This window comes from Hyperoodon ampullatus (assembly GCF_949752795.1).
Source record: "Hyperoodon ampullatus genome assembly, chromosome: 7".
NCBI lineage: Eukaryota > Metazoa > Chordata > Mammalia > Artiodactyla > Ziphiidae > Hyperoodon > Hyperoodon ampullatus.
This window is the reverse complement of record NC_136920.1, coordinates 17,553,879-17,574,787: the sequence shown is the minus strand read 5'-3', so window position 1 is coordinate 17,574,787 and position 20,909 is coordinate 17,553,879. Positions and strand designations below refer to the sequence as shown.

Below are 20,909 nucleotides of genomic sequence, written 5' to 3'. Positions count from 1 at the left end.
TTGCCCGTTCAGAATGTCCCATAATCACACTCAGACATTATTGCACTCTTTTATTTACAGAAAATACAGATAGCGCATTTCAATGTTCACTTAGCAAACCGAACCACTCTTTTTTTTTCTTTTTGGCACAAAGAAATATCACAGATGGACCCCAAGATCAATCAGAAAACCATAACATTTATCAGCCATCACTGGTCCAGGGGCAGCCACAAGACTCAGACAGACGAACAGCATTGCCACAGACTGGAAAAAATAAACAAGGTCCACATTCACCTCACAGTAAAAACCTGCTCACCTGACAGGCAAGGGCGGGCAGGAGGGGGCAGTTTCTCTGCTCCAAGGGAGGGAGGGGCAGTGGGCATTGGGGAGCAGAAGCAGGATGGGGAGGGATAAACGCCATTCATAAATTAGAGAGAGGTGGCCTTTGTGTTTTTAACTTCTTACCTCGTAGAAGTAAGACAGTGCAAAAACTACCATACCCTCGCCACTCGTCCATTGGAGAAGCTTCAGAAGTTGTGTGGTTTGGGGTGTCTCTCCTCTCAGGTGCCCGTGTGTGCGCGCGCATGTGTGAATGTGTAAGTGCGGTGCTTGTAAACATTGTCACCATCTACCAGAGACACACATCCTTGTGTCTGAACGGGGTGGGGCTGGGGCTGGACCCCACTTCAGGGCCCCTCTGCCCCAGAGATTCCTGTCCAAGACTTAGTGCAAATTTCAGAGACAAAGAGAGGCAGAGGAAGCGGGGTCTGGACAGGGGGCAGGGATGACACAAAGACGGGGTGGGAGAGGGAGGGGGAGATAAGGCAACAGTTCAAAACGGTCCATTTTATCAAAGCCGGCACCGTGTCTCCCTCGCCTCCACCCACAGGGCCCTGGTCACGAGAAAGGGCGGAAGTCCCGCCCCTCCACCAGGCTGATGGAGGGGTTCTTGAGCTCCTCCTCCGACCTGGCCATCTTGTAGCCCAGCTGCGCCAGCACCCGCTGACACGCGTTCTGGGCAAAGGCCACGATGTCGTAGGAGAGGCGGAAGCGCCACTTCTCGGCCGTGGCCGCCGAGTTTCGCACGGTGCCGTATTTGTGCTTGCCCAGGGTGGGGTCTCCCCGCGTGTTGTTCTGGATCCAGTGCGCCACGTGGCTGTCCAAGGGGATGCCCAGGAAGCCGTAGATCTCCTCGGTCTTCTTCATGGGGTTCCTGGCCAGGTCCTCGTAGCGCACCAGCATGTACTTGCCCTTGAGCCACGGGGGCCGCATGAGGCCGGTGGACACGGAGTTGGAGAAGTCCTCGCACACCGTGGTCAGCTGCGTCACGTCCAGGTTGTAGGGCTTCCTCCCGGTGCCATACCAGAGCCGCCAGAGCCGGTACGTGTCGCGGAAGGTCTCGCTGCGGGAAGCCAGAATGCCACGTGGGTCTCGGACCAGCTGGATGACCTTGAGGTTTAACCGGGGGTCTTCAACCAGCGCCCGCAAGTCGTTAACCTCGGGCACCCGCACCGTCTTAATGGCCACGTGGCTGCGCTCCCGACAGGCCTCGGCGGCCACCGTCAAGTTCAGCAGGCCGCACTTGCGCACGCAGTCCCCCTCCTCCAGCACCAGGTCCGCGGAGCCCGGAGGGTCGCACACGGGGCGAGAACACAGTACCCTGCTGGCCCCGCGGCGGAAGATCCTGTCGGTGGTGTGGTTGACGGGCGGCGGCTTGATGTAGTTCTCCAGGAAGTAGAGGTCACAGTCGTAGAGGCTCCTCAGGAGGTCACGGCTGGCTCCCAGCATGACACGCCGATCCGCGGGGCTCTTGCCCTGGGTGAAGCGGGGGATGAGCGTGTTCTGGACGTGGTAGAGGGGCTCAAACAGGTAGAAGACGTCCAGGTGCTGGTTGAAAAGCTGGCCCACGAAGGAGGAGCCGCTGCGCGTGGTGGCCAGGATGAGGATGTGAGTCTTGCGGGAGAGGTTATAGGCGAAGGTGGGGCTCTCTTCGCACAGCCGCTCGGCCAGCCCCGCCTCCGCCAGACCTGGGCAGGTGTGGAAGGACTTGGCGGTGAAGGTGCGAATGGCCGTGTACTGGATGGCGATGGAGGCCAGGGCAAGGAGGAGGACGGCCTTCCAGGAACATTGCATGGCTGGGCACCTTCATGGGGCTGCTTCTCCACCATGTGAGGTCTGTGGGCAAAGGCGGGCAGCCATCAGGGAGCAGCCAGGCTTGGGTGCCTCCCAAGGCCAGCGGCACTGGCTTGCTCCCTTGGAGAAGCTGGTCTCCAGCCCGCCTGGGGAAGGGCTCCAGCTCCCTGCGTCAGTGCTCACACATGCATCTGAGGCCTAAATGGCTCCTGCACTAGACTTTACCATTCTCTGGGAACTCCTGGGAACTATTAGGGACTGATTCCCATACCCTGGGGGTTACCCTACAGAAGGCTGCGGGGCCTCCCATCATGAGCTGAGTTCCTTAGTGGGGCCTGACTGGGCAAGACCCTAACACTCCCAACTCCCACACTTGGAAGTGACCAGTTCCCACCTCAAGCCATTCCCCTGTCACTGCCTGTCACCCCTGCTGGCATCTCCTGAGCCCACCTGCATCTTCTTCACCCCCACGAGCTGGCACCCAGTTCCCCAGGTGGTCATCTTGCCTCCATCCCCTGCCCACCCCCAAGAGGAAGAAGAGTCCATGTCAGATGCCTCCCCCTGACCCAAGTCCTCATGCAGAAAGAACCCCTGCACACCATGAGTTGGTGGGCTGCTAGCATCCCATGCCTACTGGGCCGGGAAAGGTGGACAACTGTGTCATGCCCTTCCCCCGCCCGCCCCCCAAATTTACAGATGCAGGTGACCAGCTTATTCCAGAAGAGGACTCTTGGGGCTCACGGAGTCCCTAAGAGTCAGCTGGCCCAGAGCAGAGACAGGGTCCAGGGGCTGCTGAGAAGCCTCCCTTCCTGGGCCCCAGCGTCCTCCAGGATTTGCTCCTGGCCACTGAGGGAGGGGTCCAGGCCATGGGGCAGATGACCCTACGGTCAGCAGAGTGAACTGGTTCCTCCAGCCCCCCTCCCCCAGCCAGTCCTCAAGGGCCTCCATCTTCAGGCCCTCACCCCCTTCTGCCCACAGGGTGAGCGCAGGGACCCCACTGTGAACCAGCAGTGGCCCCGGAGAACCCAGGCAGGGCAGTGAGAAGAGGAAGGGGTGGTACAGAAGGGGCATCTCAAGCAACTGAGAAAGCATGGGGGATGGGGAGGGCAGGGAGAGCGGGGAAGAGGAGCTAAGCTGGGCGTCTGAAAGCCGCCCCCGAGATGGGCTAGCTCGGTGACCAGCCCTGGGGAAGGCGAGGCAGAGAGGACTCCACGACTTACCAAAGAGGCGCTGTTCTGAGCTGGGCAGTCCGCAGCCGCCAGGTCTCCAGGCCCAGCCGGTAGTCACTGCCTGTGCAGCAGCCCTGTGGCCAGAAGACTGCAAGGAGAGAGGGAAGGCAGGGGTGCTGAAGGGGGGCTCCAAGCTCCTCCCTCCCCACCTCTTCTCTCCTGTGTCCTGCACCCCACAGACAGCTCTCCAGGGCTGGGCAGCAAAGGCCCTGCTTGCTCTCCCAGATTTATCGCTGACTCAGAGCTCCAAGTAACCCATTGCCATCTCTGATCCCCTGGATCTAGCCCTCTGAGGCCTGGGCTGCATCCCACCCCCTTCACCCACCTCTTCCACCCGCTACCCATATCCTCCTAGCAAGTCTCAGTCCCTGTGCTCACACCACGCCCCAGTGGGCAGGGAGCTGGCAAGCCGGCCCGCCCAGCTGGCTGAGCGTTGGTGCCCCACTTGGGCAAGCCCCCCGTGGAGGCACCCCTCCCAGCTACCACCAGAGGGAGCTGCGAAGAAATCCACTGGCCGCAAACACCCCCAGGCCTGGCGAGCTCAGTTCAGCTCTGGTGACCAGACTGACCCAACCAGACACAGCGGCTAGTGCCCAAGAACGGAACAGTCAGAGTCAAAGTTGTCCCAGCAAATGGGGCCGGGGCACAGTCCAGACTGGTTTTGCAGTTAAAATCAGCAGAGCATCCTGACCCTTTGCAATTCAACTTGTTCAGTGATTCCCCAAGAGGGGGCTTAGCGGAAGTCAGCAAGGACAGGGGTGCTCACCCCAGATCTCCAGGCGGAAGCGGTGGCTCAGTCGAGACCACCCACGCACTGAGGCCCACGAGGAGGGCACAGCCAAGAAGTGAGGTTCCTCTTCTAACCACACGGAGATAGGAGAACGGCTACCTGAAACTCAAAGCAAAAGTGGACCAGGGAGCATCCAGGATCTGGATGCTCTTCACAGATCCTAAGTTAAAACACCAAGATGGCGGGCTTCCCTGTTGGCGCAATGGTTGAGAGTCCACCTGCCGATGCAGGGGACATGGGTTCGTGCCCCGGTCCGGGAAGATCCCACGTGACGCAGAGCGGCTGGGCCCGTGAGCCATGGCCGCTGAGCCTGCGCGTCCAGAGCCTGTGCTCCGCAACGGGAGAGGCCACAACAGTGAGAGGCCCGCGTACCGCAAAAAAAACACCAAGACGGCAACATTATTTTTGTTAGTGTCTACTGAGTACTTCCTAAGAGCTAAGCGGTTTCCCCGCCGTAGCTCATCAATTCCCTGCAAGAACTTTACATGGAAAGTATTGGCTCCATTTCACAGAAGAGAAAGCTGAGGCACAGAGAAACCTGCCTGAACTCACATGCTTGGCTTACCCCCATCTAGCAGGTTCCCCAGAGCCCACTCTCCTTCCTTCTAAGGAGATTTGACTTACTGTTCCTCCAGGTTACCTGTACTTGGCCTTCAAACATGCATTCAATTAATGCCCCCCATTTGTTTGTGAATCAGCGTGAGAGGGACCGGACATTAGAAGGGGACTTCAGACGGTTTCTGAGACTTAGAGCATGTCTCTTCCCTTGGCTGTCTGGTCTGGTCGATCTACTGGCTCGTGGCTAATGGGGTGAACTCCTGTGCCTTGTGAATATGCTTCCCACGTCCCCTGTATGGAACGACTCCCTTGAGGGCAGGGCGAGTAGGTCCTCATTTCCCAAACCTGCAGTGCTGCCTGGCTCGGCTCACTCACCCAACTCGCCACATCATGTTATTCCTTACCGCACCCTCTGGAAGGTCACCGTCCTCACTCCCATTGTTCAGATGATGAAATTAAGATTCAAAGACTAAGCAAATGGGCATGATAAGCAAGTAAGAAGTAGCAGAGACTCGAATCCCTCTGGGACAGACTCTTAGGCCAGTGCTGTGGCCCTTTCACACCAGCATAGTGGGGAAGAAACCTGCTGAAGCTTGACGAGGGTCACAGAAGCTGGAGTGAGATGGCAGGGGGCTGGCTGAGGCTCTGGGTCCTAGCAGTCCTGTTTTAAGTATGAAACTCCACTTGATACCTAGAGGAAGCAGTACCATGTCACCAGGTGGCAGTAAATAGGGGAAAGCACAGTCTAAATTCTCGGGAAACTCCAATGTGACCAGAGAAACACCACAGCCCTGACCACATTCCATCCCACCCTGCCTCACCCCACGACAGCAGAAGATGCTGTCTCCATCGGTACCCAGAGAGAACAGCTTCTCTGCATTAAATGTGACTCCCCTGCAAAGTGCAGGCCCACCCTTTCCAAGTGCCCCAAGACAGATGTGAACACCTTTACAGAATAGGGAGGGAAAGCCACCAATATTCATGCAAAGTAATATTTTTAAGTTACTTAGGGGTCCATTCTTTAGTTGCAATGCTGTTTCGTTCCGCTGTATTTCCTTTGTATTTATTCACAAGCATGTTAGTTACCTAGTATGAGCCAGGCACTGTTCTGGGCACTACGGGTAAAATAACACAAAGGAAAGCAAGCACTTACTGGGCATTCGAGATGTTTCTCCCAGGCATATGCTCCCTTCCCAGGCATCAGTTCATCTAGCCCTCACCAACCTTATGAGGTCATAGTCCCATTCTACAGATACGGAGACTGAGGTTCTGCAAGGTTAGATAACTTCCCCAGGCTCACACCCTTAGTAAGAGGTAGAGCCAGGACACCAGCTCAGGCGGTATGCTCTACAGTCCACGCTCGAACCCTCCTCCCTGACCCACTCCCTCTTCAACTACATCCAACACCCTTTGGTCCCCACCAAGACAGGAAACAGAAGCCTTAGAGACTCCACTTAACTCTAGGATTCCAGTTCCAAAAACAATTCACCCAAGGTTATCTTTAAAGAGGAGCACCTTTCAGGGAGGAGACCATTTAAGTTTCTTCCCCCCACTTCCGCTCCCTACCGCCACCCAAAGAAACGTAAGGCCAGGCCTGGAACCTGCTGTCTTTGTCAATAAATCGGAAGTAACTAAAGCGTCATTGCAATGTTATAAATCCCTTAAAAAGTAGGACTCGGATTCACTAGGTGCAGCCTGGACACACAGGAGGCGAATGTGTTTGAAGGTCCAGACACAAGCCATCCCCCCCACCCCGCCCTGCCCCAGGAGGGCAAAGCGAGGGCATGGGAACGGGAAGATGGAGGAAGTCTGGCCCTCCTAGAACTGCCCCTGTTCTCCTGCCAGCCTGGCAGAGCCGGACCCACGGCCGGCCAAGCATCCTTGGTATGCTGGAGGCATCTGCCCTGGAAACCAGAGGCCCCGAGGCCAGGCCCTTTGTTCCCAGGGGAGCTTTGGCCACTGCAAAGGACTCCTCAAGGCCCTCATCCTCTAAGCCAGACTGAGAGCCCCAGAGCCCCTCTCTGAGCTTCTAGCAGCCTCTGGCATGGCCTCCCTCCACCTCTGGTTAGTCAAAATCCAGGCGAGCCTTAGACACAGGGGCCAAGAATCTGTAGCTTCTGTTGGAAGTCACCCACTCCCAAAAGAAAGCTCAGACTTTAGTATCAGCCACCTGCAAAGCAGGGCACAGGATGGGAGTGGAAAACACCTCTTCCTGGGAGAACTGTAATTCATAACTAAGACCTCAAGCCATGAAACCACCTGGATCTGTCACTTAGCAGGTGCATGGACCGGGGTGACTCACCAGTTGTCTCTGAGCCTCAGTCTCCCCACCCGTAAAGGAGGTATAGCCATAGCACTGGTTATATGAACAGGCATATAATATGGCACAGCCTTGTGCTTGGGACATTGGCCCTGGCACCAGCCCCGTTGACGGCCAGATTTCTCAATCTCCCTGGACCTCTCACTTGAGAAGTAGGGACAATCTTAACAAGGCCTTTGTAAGGACTGATTAGTTAATACAGTGCCTGGCATGGAGTAGGCACTCAACAGATGTAAGTTACTATTATCATCATTAAATGTCTTGTTTGCTTTTTGTCTCAGGGAAGCCCCTCAGAACACATCATCACTCTCCCTGATCGCTGTGCCCAGACCTCTGCCAGGCAGGTCTCTGCGCAAAACCCCTTCCTTCCGTGGGCTCCTCTCCCAGCCTGGGAGCTTTCTTCTGCGGAGCCACCGCAGTGGCTTTCCTACTTCCCTCTAGTGGCCACATCCTGTAGTGCAGCCTCTTAGCGCTGCGTCTTGGCTCTGTTCAGAAGTCCTGGCTGGTTGGCTGCAGCCTACTGTGAGGATGCAGGCAGCGGGAGGTGATGCTGCAGGTGGCATGAGGGGTGAGGATGACACGCCACCGGAGCTCCGGGCCCTGCTCTGTGCACCCCCTCTCCCTCACCCACACACCAAGAGGCAAGCAGCAACAGGCAGCCTCACGTCATCTGGAGGGCCTCTGCTTCCTAGTCTCATTCCGCTCTGGCAGGGGAAGGAACCCTAAACGGAATGTCACAGGCAGGGGCAGCCCACAGGCTCTGCATTTCCCTGGCTGGGTGACCTTGGACTCACCCGCCTGGCCTCTTCGCGCCTCAGTTTTTCCATAGATCCAATGACTCTAAGGGCTTCCCAGGTCTGGCCACTGGAGTTTTCTGATCCTAGGAAGGCCCCATACTCCATCCTCAGAGTCAGGGTCAGGGCCACCCTCGCTGCAGGCTGAGGGACCCTCCTTCGGAAGTGGGAAGGCTCCAGTCACCTTCCAAGAATATATCAGGGCTGGCAGCTCTGACCCTGCCTCAGTCTGATCCGTGGCTGCCCCAGTGAGGCCCAAGAACCAAGGGGCTCTGCCCTCTGCAGAGTTAGCCCCTGCCACCTGCTCTATTAAATCCCATGCAACGCAGTGCTATGGGTCTTTGTCTTTTCTGGGCCACGGACCCCCCTTGGAGAGACACAATCCCTCTTCCCAGGAAGATCCATTTGTGCCCACAATTTTATACACACAATTAGAAGGTTCTTAAACCTCCTAAAACTCACATGTGGGCATCCCTTCTCTTCCCTAGAGGCTTAACCCCTTCATTATTAGCATTCTCCCCGACCCTAGGGTTTTCTTTTCAACTGATTCTATCCGAGAAGGCTCCACAGATGTGTAAGCACTGATGTGGAAACATCACCCAAAATATATTATTAAGTAAAAAATCTAGGGCCAAAAAAGACATGGGCAACAGTGTGCCACCATTTCTCATTTTTAAAAAGGGGATGTGTGTGAATATATATCTATATATTTGAATTTATGCCTGAACAACCACAAGAACTTGCACTGAACCAGTTAACTGTAGCTGCCCAGTGGGAGGAGCTAGGAGACGGGTGGGAGGAAGGCACAGTTTATACTGAGTGTGTTGTTTCAGTTTGAGTTTATTACCCTTGGGGGACAGAGTGAAGCTATCCCACGCAAGAACTGGAGGGGCAACTGATGACAGGGTGGGGCACTGACACTCAGCACTGGCGTGTGTGTCCCCGATTCCGTCCCCAGGGCACTGCCGGCCAGCTCTCTCCTCCCCCATTTCCAAGGCACCAGGGTTGAATTCACCACCTTTCCGCCAGAACTGGGCTTGGTCTGCTCAGGTGGGGGACAGCAGTCACCTGGGGCTGCTGAGACAAGGCAGCAGCTGAAAAAGGGTGAGACCTCAAAAGGGGGCCTGGGGCTTTGGGGAGCAGCTAAGGCCTGAGTTGGGGGAATGACTCCCCTCCCCGTTTTTTCTCCCTGTCCACCTTTTGTGAAGCCCTGGGGAGACAGGAAAAGCAGAGGAAGAAACCTGAACACTATATTTCTCACCAGACTCGGGAGCCAGTATGGAAGGGCCCCAAGGCTCTGGGGTCCCAGGAACTGGAGCAAGGGACAGAGGGAACTGGACGGGGGCGGTGGCGGGGGGGGGAGTTGGCAAACAGGCCTCTGGGATGGAGACTGTAGAAAGGAAATGCTTAATCCCCGCGTCTGCGGTAGCCAGCATCGATCCACCATAAGTGTTTGTTTAGTTAAGGCTAAAACACATAAAACGGCAAGGTTTTTTCTTCCTAAGAAAAATGGGGTGATGAAAATGAGGCAAGGGGAAAACAGGGGTACGAAAGCCTGAAAGAACTAGGAGCCAGGTAGTGTACAACAGCCAAGACACTTCTGGGCGACACAGACAGGTCAGAGCTACCTGGCTGCCAGTGGGAAAAAGGAAATATTTCACTTACATGTTTCATAGGATCCGTGAGATGAAGATTAAAGCACCTGCTCAAGAGATACCCAGCTATTACTGATACTGAATCCAGCACAAGATTTCTTCTTAAGGGTCTCCTAGAGAGCCCTGAGCAGGTAGACTTCACACCTAGTAAGTCCAAGGAGAAGCTTCGCAGGGCTGTGTCCTGAATCAACCTTCAAGGTGAGCAGTATGCCTATATATAGTTCAGCCAGTGCAACCTTCCAGGGGAGGCCATCTGATGGGGTCCAAACTCAGCCTCTGTGGCCTGGGTCAGCCAAGGGGTTATTGGAGGCCCCAGTGCTTCTTTCTCTTTGGAGTCATGCCCCCTCAACCTGAAACACTGTGAGGTCTATGTACGGTCCTTCTCCCCAGAATCTGCACCAACACGAACATGGATCTCGTGTACAATCTCTATAGCCCCTGGGCCGTGTGGCTTATCCACAGACCCCACAGGACCAGAACATCCTTCGGGCACCTCCAATGAGGGCAAGTTCTTACAATCATGGTTCCAAAGACAAGCATCCAGAGGGTGACCGTCCACCAACTTTTCACCATCAGCAGAGCTGCCTGGCTGCCTCTCGTGAACTCCGGTGTCTCCAGCGTCCACAAGTGAGGACCCTGGGGACGTGCGTGTTATCTCAAGCCTCCTTGAGAAGTTACCCAAGGCATGCAAGGCAGCACGCTGGGTGGTGGTTGGGCACCCTGGCTGCGGGGCCAGCCAGGCCCGGGTTGACTCCCACTGCTGATGCATTACAGCTATGAGACCTTGTGCAGGGCACCTAACCTCAATAGGTCTCAGCTGCCTTTATCTATGAAATGGGAAAGACGATCACAGAATCTTTCGAGTATCTCGGCTGTGAGACAGAAAGCTGCTGAAGCTTAGCACAGGGCTGGGCACAGAGCAGGACTCATTAAGTAAGAACCCTGGGCGTGATTTTTAGGGATGACTCTAACCTACAAACAGGCTACAGTGGCCTGGAAACGTTCAAGGAATTAAAACAGTGCCACAGCCTCCTCCATGAAGCTCCCACTACCTGTGCGGTTGGAGACCCTTGTTGTTCGGGCTGCAGAGACTACCTACTGCCCTGCCCTGGGCCCAGCGGGTCAGCGGGTCCGGCCCGACCTGAGGGAAGTTTTCCCCAGCAGCGGGGAGAGGGACCGACCTCCTGGCACAAGGCTCCAGCGTGCCCGACTCCCCACCACGGAGCAGTGAGTCAGAAGGGCCCGGTTCCCTGTCTCAGGCTGATCCTACCACAGCCCGGCCTACCGCCTGTGGTAGGCGGGACCCTTCTGCACCGACACTGGCGGAAAGGCCCCGGTTTCCTGTCCCCGCTCCCCTCCACAGCAGCCACAGCCTGAGTCGGGAGAGTACCCAGGCCCCACCCCCTGGATACCGGGGCTTCAGCCCCTCCTCCCAGCTTCAAGGATGGGAAACCGCCAACAGGAGCTAAAGCACAGGCAGCTGCTGCTGGAGGAGCTGGGCGGGGGGGCCATCTGTCCCTGGATCCTGGAGTCTCCAGTCTCGGGCCACCTGCCTAAGACCCAGCTGGCCCCTGGGGATGAGGGAGGGAGGGCGGGGTGCGGGGGGAGGCTCACCTGAGCCTGAGGGTTATTACACCGGATGGAGGGGCTGCAGGAGCGGATACCCAGCTATGATCACGGTCCCGGCTCCCATCGAGTGGGTTCTTACCACAGGAACCACTGCCATCTTTCACGGATGAGGAGCGTGAGGCTCGGGCAAGTGAGGGAACTTGTCCAAGTGCGCATAGCTAGTCCACGGTAGGGCCAGGATTCAAGCTCAGCTCCGAGGACCCCCAAGCCCCAGCCCTAACCACAAAGCTTAAGCCCCCAGGCCACACCCAAGAGCAAGATTGGCACCCAGCACCAGGAGACTAGAGTGGAGGGGCAGGGAGTGCCAGGGCCAAGGTGGCCACCAGGGTCCCCACACACACTGGTGCCAACCCTGACCTCGGCATTCACCCAAACCCAGACGTGGGCTCATCCAACCTAGTGACCGTCTCCAAGGATCAGACCCCTGCGGTGTCAGCTGGAGGGATGCGGGCTGCCTATGGGCCTTCCTGCCTGGTTCCCAGCACACCACATGCGTGAGCTTGGGTACCTTCTCACCACTTCCCAGGGGGTACTACCTCCCCAGCTGAATGACAAAGGGGAGATCATCGCAAAGATTAGAAGAGAGAATGGGTGTGGACCAGCCTGGTGCTGCGTCCCACATGGTAGGCAGTAACCAAAACACACTCTGCTCCCCACTCCCGGGCTCCAGGTCTGGCTAGGCAAGTAGAGGGGTGAGTGGGTGGCTTCACGGCCAGGAATGCCCAAATCCTATGCGGCCAAGAGGACACCAAAGATGTCTTCATTATCACCTTGCCTGAAGTGGTCTGGAATGGGGCAAAGGGTTTGGGCTCAAGGCCCAGAGGTCCCCCCTGGTCCCTAAGCCCAAAACTTACCACCAGCCTGCAGCTGGTCCCAAGGATGCCAGACAGTTCAATCTGTCAGTCCTCTGTCTCCCGGATGAGAAGCGTTAGGGGGAGCCCCTCACTGGTAACATGACAATCGGATGAGTATCCCTGCAGGGACAACAGGGACCCCCAGAAGACATAATGGCAGCTGCTCATGGAGGGCCCATCTCACAGGTGAGGGACCGAGGCTCACAGAGGTTACGCAACTCGTTCCCACAGCTGAGAACTGGATGCGGGCCGCGGGGTGCTGTGCGTGAGGTGCACATGCAGCGAAGTCCTCCCCTGTCCAAGGTAGTCCCTAAAGGCTTCCCTTCCTGACCTCTCTGACCCGCTAAAACCCTTGGTCTGAACCGCTCCAGTTACTCTCCTGACGCTGTACACCCTGTAAGGTGCACTTAAGTGGCTAGGAGCAACACAGCAGAGGGTGACAAACAGACCTTGGACCCAGGGCAGCCTTACCCTCCCAAGACCTTAGCAGGCCCCTGGGGAGGGGAGATCATGCCCACCTCCCAGGGGAGGTGAGGGGCTTAACTAAGATCCCAAACATAACGCTCTTAGCGCATGGTACGAGGTACTCACTCAGTGATACCTTCGGAATGTCAGCATCAGACTTGTCTGTCGTCTTCACCTGCTTACAGAATCCCTGAGGGAGGGCACCAGGCGCCCTGCACACCCCCACCCCCAGTGCACAGCCTGGGGCCCCCAGAACACGGCAGGGACTCAGTGGGTGCTAAACTACTCACTCCCCCAAGCAGAGACCGGGAGAAAGGGACGGCTGTGCTCTTTTCCCCATCCCAGAGGAAGAAGAGATGTGCATTCCCGACAATCCCCAGCCCACAGCCTTGCAACTCTAATCAAGGAGCAAACACAAAGAGGGAATCTCTAAACATTTAGAAAACGCGGGAACTCTGTGCCCCACGCGGCACCGTGGGGCTTTATAAGGAACAAATCATGCCTGACAAACTTGATAGCTTTCTTGATAGAACTACAAGACTGGTAGATGAAGGAAATGCAGGCAGGGTAATATATCTTGATTTTTAGCAAAGCATTTGATACAGCGCCTCAAGCAATCTTACAAAATTAATTCAAACAGACTTGGCCCTAAGCACTTGTCATGGGGCTGAAAGCAAGAGGGGGCAGGTCCCAAGGGTCCTGGGTGGAGGAGGCAAAGCCAGGGGTAAGGGGTGGAGGGACAGAGTCTGGGAGAGGGGGCAGGGCTGCCAAGACCCATCGCTGGGTCAGATCTTATCTAACATCTTCATTAATGATCCTGAGAGAGGGAGTAAACAGTCCGTTAATGAAATTTGCAGAGGATATTAAATTAGAAGGTGTTGTGAACACCAATGAGGATGGCAAAGCGGTCCAGAGAGACCTGGGGGCAGAACCTTGGCAGGAAACTGTCAGCGTGGAGAAGGGTAGGGAAGGTTCTGGGCAGCATCTGGGGCTACCTGGAGAGCCAGGGAAGAGGGATGTGCATCCCCAGGGCTGGGGTGGAGCTGGGAGCAGCCACGGCTAGCTTGCGTGATGGCTTTAACAGGCAAACCCCAAGAATCTCAGTTTTCCCATCTGTAAAATAGAAGGAAGGACAAGCAGATATGGAGGATGCTTTGCAGCTCTGAGAGCTGGTCCTGATACAGAGATTGCCTTTAGGGAGCTTGGAGCTGAAGCCCACCTTATGGGAGGGGAGGAGGGGAACAGTGACACGGAGAGGAGGAGGGGCTGCCTGCAGGCCAGGGAGGGGAGGGCTGCAACTGAAAGAAGGGCCGGTGAGGGAGACTGGCTGGGCCATCACTGGAGCTCAGAATGCCCTCAAGCCACGCGCAGATGCTGCCAGAGGCAGGTGCTGCTGGGGTAAGCAGAAGTGGGCAGGCCCCTGTCCCAGCCTGGCTGGGCAGTAGCACATCAGCTGGTGCCTCAGGCTGGAGCCCCGAGACAGTCCAGACTTGTAGGGTATGCTGGGAACACTTCAGCAATAGAGGTTCTAACCTGTGGAGATGAGGAGGCCAGTATCTGTTATCTTTCTGGAGAGTTCCTGACCCCTCTTTGGTGGATCATCGGGAGATGCTTCTCCAGCCAGGTGAACCGGCCTCTCCAGGATCAGGGAAAGTTGCCCCATTCCAGTCCCCTCTCTCTGTCCTCAGAGCCTGGACCTCTCCTGCCCCTCTACCTCTGGCCCAATTTCAAGGGGGCTGAGGTGGGAAGCTGCCCATCCATTTGGACTTGGAGGATTTGTTCCCACAAAGCTCCTAGACAGGTGGGGTCTGAACGGGAGCCAGGACTCCCTAGCGTGGTGCTCAAGCCCTCAGCAACCTAAATAAGTGCTCCGTGGGAGGAAGAAATGGATGGCTGGTTCCCAGCTGGGGGTGTACCGGCACTGCTGGGGAGGCTCCTCCAAAGCAGGAGGCCAGCCCTGCCAGATGTCAAGATCACCTGCCAAACAGAGGATGGATCCAGGTGAATGCACTGCCAGGGGAGTTCCTTCCAACACCCTGAATTAATAATAATGACATTTATTGAACACTTACTATGGCTGCGTTCTGAGTGTCTTCCTCATATTAATGCATTTGACCTTCCCAACAACCCTATGAGGTAGGTAAAGTGCTCTTATTTTCCCCATTTCACAGAGGAGGAGACTGAGGCATACAGTGGCAGCCATAAGCCTTGGCACCTTGTCAGAAAGCCCATGGGAGAAGCAGCAACCTGCCAAGAGCCACAGAGGGAGCCAAGCAGCTCCTGGGGCGGAGGGGTGTCACCCCAGTGGGTGGGAAGAGGCAGCCCCTCCTGTAAGGACCTCAGAGCCTTGCCCAGCCTCTCCCTGCCCCCCTTGAAGGGAGTTGGTCCAACTCCTGCCACACTTGTGGAGCCTGATTTTACTATATGTTTCCCTTCTCCCCCACCAGCGCTGGCCGCGCTACACCGAGTCCTCTGAACAAGTCTGTTTCCATAGAAACCATACAGTGACTCAGGGCTTCGGGACCTTCTCTGAACCAGATTATGAATATCAAATGCTCTCTCCCCGCACCAATGCAGAGTGAGTTGGAAAAGTAAAGAGAGACCCACAGTGGGCAAGGGAGAGAAACAGGAATGTGGGCAAGGGGAACTGGGGGTGGGGCACAAGCCTGCCCCCCCGCAGTGAGAGCATGGCATCTGGGGCCCCCTGCAGACTCTGGAGCACAGATGTACACCCCCTGTGTGTGTGTGCAGCCGGTACACACATACCCCTCTATCAGCACCATCGGCACCACTCCTCCTCTGGAAGTAGGGCCCTGTGGGCGGGGAACAGGGAGGTAAGGGGGCTCTACATGCCTTCTAATGGGGGGGGGAATACTTCAGGGCCAGGGAGGAGGGAAGCTTGTCTGCAAGAGGAGCTTGACTTCAGATGTAGAAGAGCAAACCTCTGGCCAAAAACATTGCAATACTCAGCAAAGAGGGAAATTTGGATTTTAGGGGGGAAATGTGTTTCTGCTTTGAGGTGAGGAGGGCGGCATTGTTTGTGCCAGGAGGGAGGCGGCGCTATGATTTCAAAGCCTCAGCAGGGTTGGGGGAATCATTAGAAGAGACTTCCTCTCACTTGCCCTCCCACCCTGGCCTGGCCTAGGCCGCTCACCTGCCCAGATCAGGACAGCAGCAGGGAAATGAAAGTTTGCAATGCCGGGCTCCTGGCCTCTCTCAGGGGGCTAAGGCCCCAGGGCAAATCCACCCCCTCCTTTCCCCAGTAGCTCCCTGAAAACCCAGGAGGGAGGGGAAGAGAATAGGTTGGAGGCTTGATACCTCCCTGGTGAATCTGATGTGTGAGTCATGACGGTGAGAGCACTTAGAAAAAGAAACAGGGTCATGGTGATGCCTGTTTAGTGTCCCCAGCAGCCGAGGACTGGAGCCTCGGTACTGCCTGCCCAGGTAAGTTCTCTCTGCCTGAGACAGCCAGCCCCACCTCAAGGGGTTGAGGAACCCTTGAAGCAGGTACCTGGTACCTCGGCCCCCACCTGCTTGCCTCTTATACCTACAGCTCCTCTGGCCTCCCAGCCAGGGTGTCTACCTCCTGCCCCCAATCCCAGGTCCCCTCTGCCTCCAGCCCCTATCGGCCCTCGGGAAGATGCTGGGCTCAATGTCTGTCCTTGACTGGACATCCACCTCCCCATCTCCTGCGCCCACCTCTCTGTCAAAGGTCTAAGCCCATCCTCTGGCACTTGGACTCCCCAGTGGCCTTTCTTCGAAGGCTCCAGCTTAGGAGCAGTGTTCAAGTCCATCAGGAGAAAAGCTGCACCAGAGGTGAGGAACGTAATCGGGGGAAGGGGCAGGAGCAGGATGGGGGTGGAGGTATCCTGTGGTATCAAAAACCAGGCCAAGGTGCCACCCTAGGACGACTATTAGGTCTTACCTTTTAACCCCTAGCTTCCTGGCCAAGGCCGCTCTGGGTTCCCAGAGCCCCGGAGGCGCTGCTCTCCGGGTCCTACCCAGGGAAGAGCAGGAGGGTGGTTCTGGCTTCCGCGGGGGTTCTGCACCTTCCAGCAGCCCCTGCCCCGCCCCACCCCCGACCAGTTCAGCGCAGAGTGGTCGGTGCCGGTGTGGGGCAGGGGCGGGGGGCAGGAAGCAGGAGGCTGCCCCTGTCTCCGCGTGCAACCCTGGTTTGGAAAGTTGGTGCAGGCTTGGGGACCTCAGGGTTTCCAGGCTTCTCAGCAGCCCGGAGCCGGGCAGGCTGTGGGACTATGAGCCTCGGGCAGCCCCCAAGTGCGCTTCGCAGCGAAGGGGAGCGGGCGCCCCGGGGCCGCCGCGCGTCTCAAGTTTGCTGCCCTCCCCAAATGGGGGTGGGGAGGGCTAGGGTGAGCGCGGCGCTCACCCACCGCCAGCCCGGGAAGCCCTTTCCTGCACCCGACAAGCTGCTGTCCTCCCCCCGCCCCGAACCGCCCTTAGGGACCGTCCCCGAGCGGAGGGGCGGCTCCCACCGCGCCCGCGCCCCTCCCGGCTGCTGCGGCCAGTGTCCGCGCCCGCCCGCCCCGGGGCCCGCCGGGCCCGGCCGGTACCTGGTCCGGGGCACACCGGGAGCCGCTGCAGCGCCCCTCGCCGGCTCCATCCTCAGGTCTGGAGTCAGGCTCGTGGGGGGCCGGCGGGCAGCGGTGGCGGCGGCGGCGGCGGCGGCATCCTCCGCCCCCCGCGCCCTCCTGCTCGGCCTCCCTCCTCCCTCCTCTTACACCGCCTCCGCGCGCCCCTCACGGGCCCCTCTTCATGGCCCGGGGGCGCGAGCCCGGGCCAGCTGAGAGCGTTCTCCGGAGCAGGGCGCGGGACCGGGGACGGGAACGCGAGGGCCCCAGGGGCGCCGGGCCGTGGGCCGGGACCCGGAGCGCCGCAGCCCGGGGCGCCGGAGGAGAGCAGCAGCCGCAAGCGCCTGAGCCTCGCCGAGCGCCCGCCCGCCCTGCGTCCCGAGTCCTGAGCAGCAGCGGCGGCGGCGGCGGCGGCGGCGGCGGCGGCTACAGCGCCGAGCGAGCGGCAGGCGCTGCGGTCCGGGCTCCACCCCCCAAAGCCGCCCGCCCCTCGGCTGCCGCCCGCCCCCTGCTCTTCCCCACCCCTCCACCGCGCGCCCTCCGGCTCCCCGCGCCGCCCTGCCGGCTCCCGCTCCCCGCTCTGCCCCAGCCACCAGCGCTAGCGACACCCCCTCCACAGGCCGGTTCCTGTGCCAACCCACCCAAACCCGGGGGAGCCACACCTACACCCCGGGTTTTGGGAGACCGGGGAGTGAGGGCGCAGGCTACCCATTGGCACCTCTTTCCGTACCCTCTCCCCCCCGCCCCGCCCCCCGGGGGCGCTCTCCGAGGGCCTTCTACCTGAGTGCCCTCCCCCTCCAGAAGTTCGGCTGGAGCCCCAGGCTAGCCCCGGGCCCGGCTGTCCTCTACCCCTTCCCAGCCAGCGCAACGGCGGGGTGGGGGGGGGACACTCCAAAACCCAGGACGGGAACCAACCATCTTTTGGTGCCAATACCTCAACACGCACCCCTAGCCCACCCCCTCCACCCCCTTTACTTCTCAGCTGTGTAGATGAATCATTTGCCCCTGTTGCATTTGTACCTCTTGGACAGGGTCAAGGGGGTGGTTGGGGGGGGCATTAAGGAGGATTTGCTGGCAGAACCTCTTCCAGGCCAGTGCCACCACCCCCCCCGCCCAGCCCCTTCCTACCAGCCCTTGGCACTCCTAGGTGGAAACCTGAAGTCACTGCTGCCCTTACGTAGGGAGACCTGCCCACAGAGCCCAGAGCCCGCAGGCTGAGCACCTCAGCCTCTCATTCTTTGCACAAATATTGACTGAGCATCTCCCGCAGGCCAGGCCTGCAGGGGCACCAGGGACTCGGTGACAAGACAAACGGACCCCTGGCCTCTCAGAGTGAAGTGTAGGGGAAGCAGGGTAAACAGGCAGAGAATACATGAGATGAGTGGCCCCTGGGCTGGAGGGGACAGCAGGGACGTGCAGCTCTGCCACTGCATCTGAGCTGGGGCTGGCCACCACCGAAGCCTCATCTGGAGAAGGGGATGTGGTTGCACTGGCTGATCCCCTGTCCTTCCTCAGCTCTGACCAAGCAATCATCTTCTCAGGCCAGGAAAGGCAGTCACCTTCCATCTCCACCCATCTCTGAATCTCTGATTTCCAGTCATAGCCAGACAGGGGCCAGAGAGCCACGGATGACTTGAGAACTGCCAGCACCCTGCGGAAGCCTCCTCACCCAGGACTGAAGGCCGCCGCCCAACCGCAGACAGTGCTGCAGAGTGTGGCACAGGAGCACTTGGGTCACAACCTGCCATGTATTTGCAAGAATGATGCAGCCTCTTTGCGCCTCACTTTCCTCCTCCAGAAGATGGAGATACCGGCCCTCACCTCATGGGGCTGCTGTAAAACACTAGATGGTAAAATGTATGCAAAGCACTCAGCACAGTGTCTGGCACGTGGTAAATGCTTGATAACTGCACAGTGCTGTTACTGTTATTGACTGGCTGGTGTTCAGGGTAGCCAGGAATGAACATTCACTCACTCACCCAGAGGAGGACGCTGCCTCTATGCTTCTCTGGGGGACTCAGGATTCGGATCACTAAGACTCTCTACACACGGAACCACATGGTATGAAAGCCCCTGCCCCCAGGGTCCCACCAAACCAAACGGTCATTTATCTTGGTCACAATTGCAAATTCGTAATTAGAAACTCCCCCACCACCGCTGGCCACAAGCCTGGCAGTGGATCCCCATCAAGCCAGTGTGATCCAGTGTGATCCAGACTCATCTACCAGTGTGTTTCCCTGCTGCAGCCGCAGCAGCCTGGCCTCAGCCCTGCCCGCCTTCCACCCACCACAGCCGGGATGGTAGCTCCAGTCCTCAATCCCGAACTCAAGGTGACAGGATCTGTTTCCCAGCGTGCCCCCGAGGCGTGGCAGTGCTCTGGGATGCCTAACAAGAGTGCTGACCTTCCAGAAGCAAGAGCTTCATCTTTCAAAATCCCGTTTGTCCCTCTGTAGAAAACCAACCTCTAATAGCCCAGAGCTGAGCCATCAGAACCTTCTTTCACCCAGAGCTAATTCCTCCCCAAGTCTTCAGCCTGACAAGAATAGCCAGGGTTTAGAGAGCACCTTCTCGATCTTGCCCTCTCAGATCCAACACCTCATTTTTCAAATTCTAGTGTATTTTGGGTGGAGAGGAGGGAAATGTACATCTGGCTGACATGAAAAGATTGGTGGGGTTGTAGTGTAAAGACGGAGTGAAATTTGGAATGTTTTTTTGAAGAATATTTAAACTCTAAAAATAGACAAAAGAGCTGGTCTCAGGAACACCGGGATCCTGTTTCATTTTCTGGAATCTCCCAGTTGACAAGCGTGAGTGTTTCGTGAGCACCTACTGTGTGCACTGCACTGTGGCAAATGCTACAGGGGAAGAGAGGAAGGAGAATATCGGCCTTTGCTCACGGAATTTGGATCCCAATGAAGCAGCAAAAAGCAGCTGCTGCAAATGTGACTGAGCACAAAATATGTAGCCTTGGAAGTCAGAGGGAGATGGAGCCTCGGCAGGTCATTCAGGGAGGGCTTCCTGGAGGAAGAGGCAATTAAACTGAGGCTTGAGGGATGGGTAGGGTGTAAAAAGGCAAAAGAGCAGGAGAGCCTGTGAGAAGCAGCAGCAGCTAGCTGGATGAAGCTCACTTGTGGAATAATATAGGAAGATTAACATTAATGGCTAATGTTAGAGGTCTTACCCTGTGCCAGGCGCTGTACTATTTGCTTTGTGTGTATTATTCTGTTTCATCCTCAAAACAATCCTGTGAGGGAGTTATTATCATTCTCATTTTATAGATGAGAGAAACTGAGAGCCAATCAGGTGAAGCAGCTTGCCAAGGTTTGCAGAGCTTGTGAGCAATGGAGCCAGGATTTGAGCGAGCAGTCTGGCTCTACCCACTAACCACTTAGCTGCCCCACCACTGCCAGCCCGACTCTGGTGGGGGTGCCCGCAGGGAAGAATAGCAGGTCGAGTGGGCTGGGGAGGACAATGGCGGGGGTTAGGGCCTTCCGAAGCCCCCAGACATAGGGGTTTTCTCAAATAAAGCCCCCAGACCCCCTGGGGAACTCTAAAATGAGCTCTCCCTTCAGCATGCAGGTCCCTGGGGTTTGGGGAAATTGGTTAAGGGGTTTGGGGGCTCAAGATTTCAGCTTTTTAATATCTCTTGCTGTCCATGCAGTGGCAGTCTGTGCCACCCACCTAGTTACTTCAGTCTGTTCCAGGAGATTGATGGCACTGGCTTTGATTTAAGATCTGCTTCTGCGATCCTCAATTTCCCCTGTCTCACGGGGACACTGACAAGTCAGCGAGTGCATGGAAAATGGCTCCTGACTATTCCCAGACTTCAGGCCTGAGAGCCTGCAGCACCTGTAGAGAAAGTTCCAACCTGAAAAGCCTGGGCAGAGGTGGCAAGGCGCAGTGGACCCGTCCTCTGG

The 20,909-nt window shown here is 57.3% G+C and overlaps 1 protein-coding gene across 1 annotated transcript; it reads right to left on the bottom strand.

Moving 5' to 3' along the window:
- Window positions 1-876: 876 nt before the first annotated feature.
- CHST1 (carbohydrate sulfotransferase 1) lies at window positions 877-2,112 on the bottom strand (the record flags this gene model as incomplete). The annotated part of the gene is made up of 1 exon (XM_079708168.1): window positions 877-2,112. The coding sequence occupies one exon, from the start codon at window positions 2,110-2,112 to the stop codon at window positions 877-879; it is 1,236 nt and encodes a 411-aa protein (XP_079564294.1).
- Between the last annotated feature and the right edge of the window lie 18,797 nt (window positions 2,113-20,909).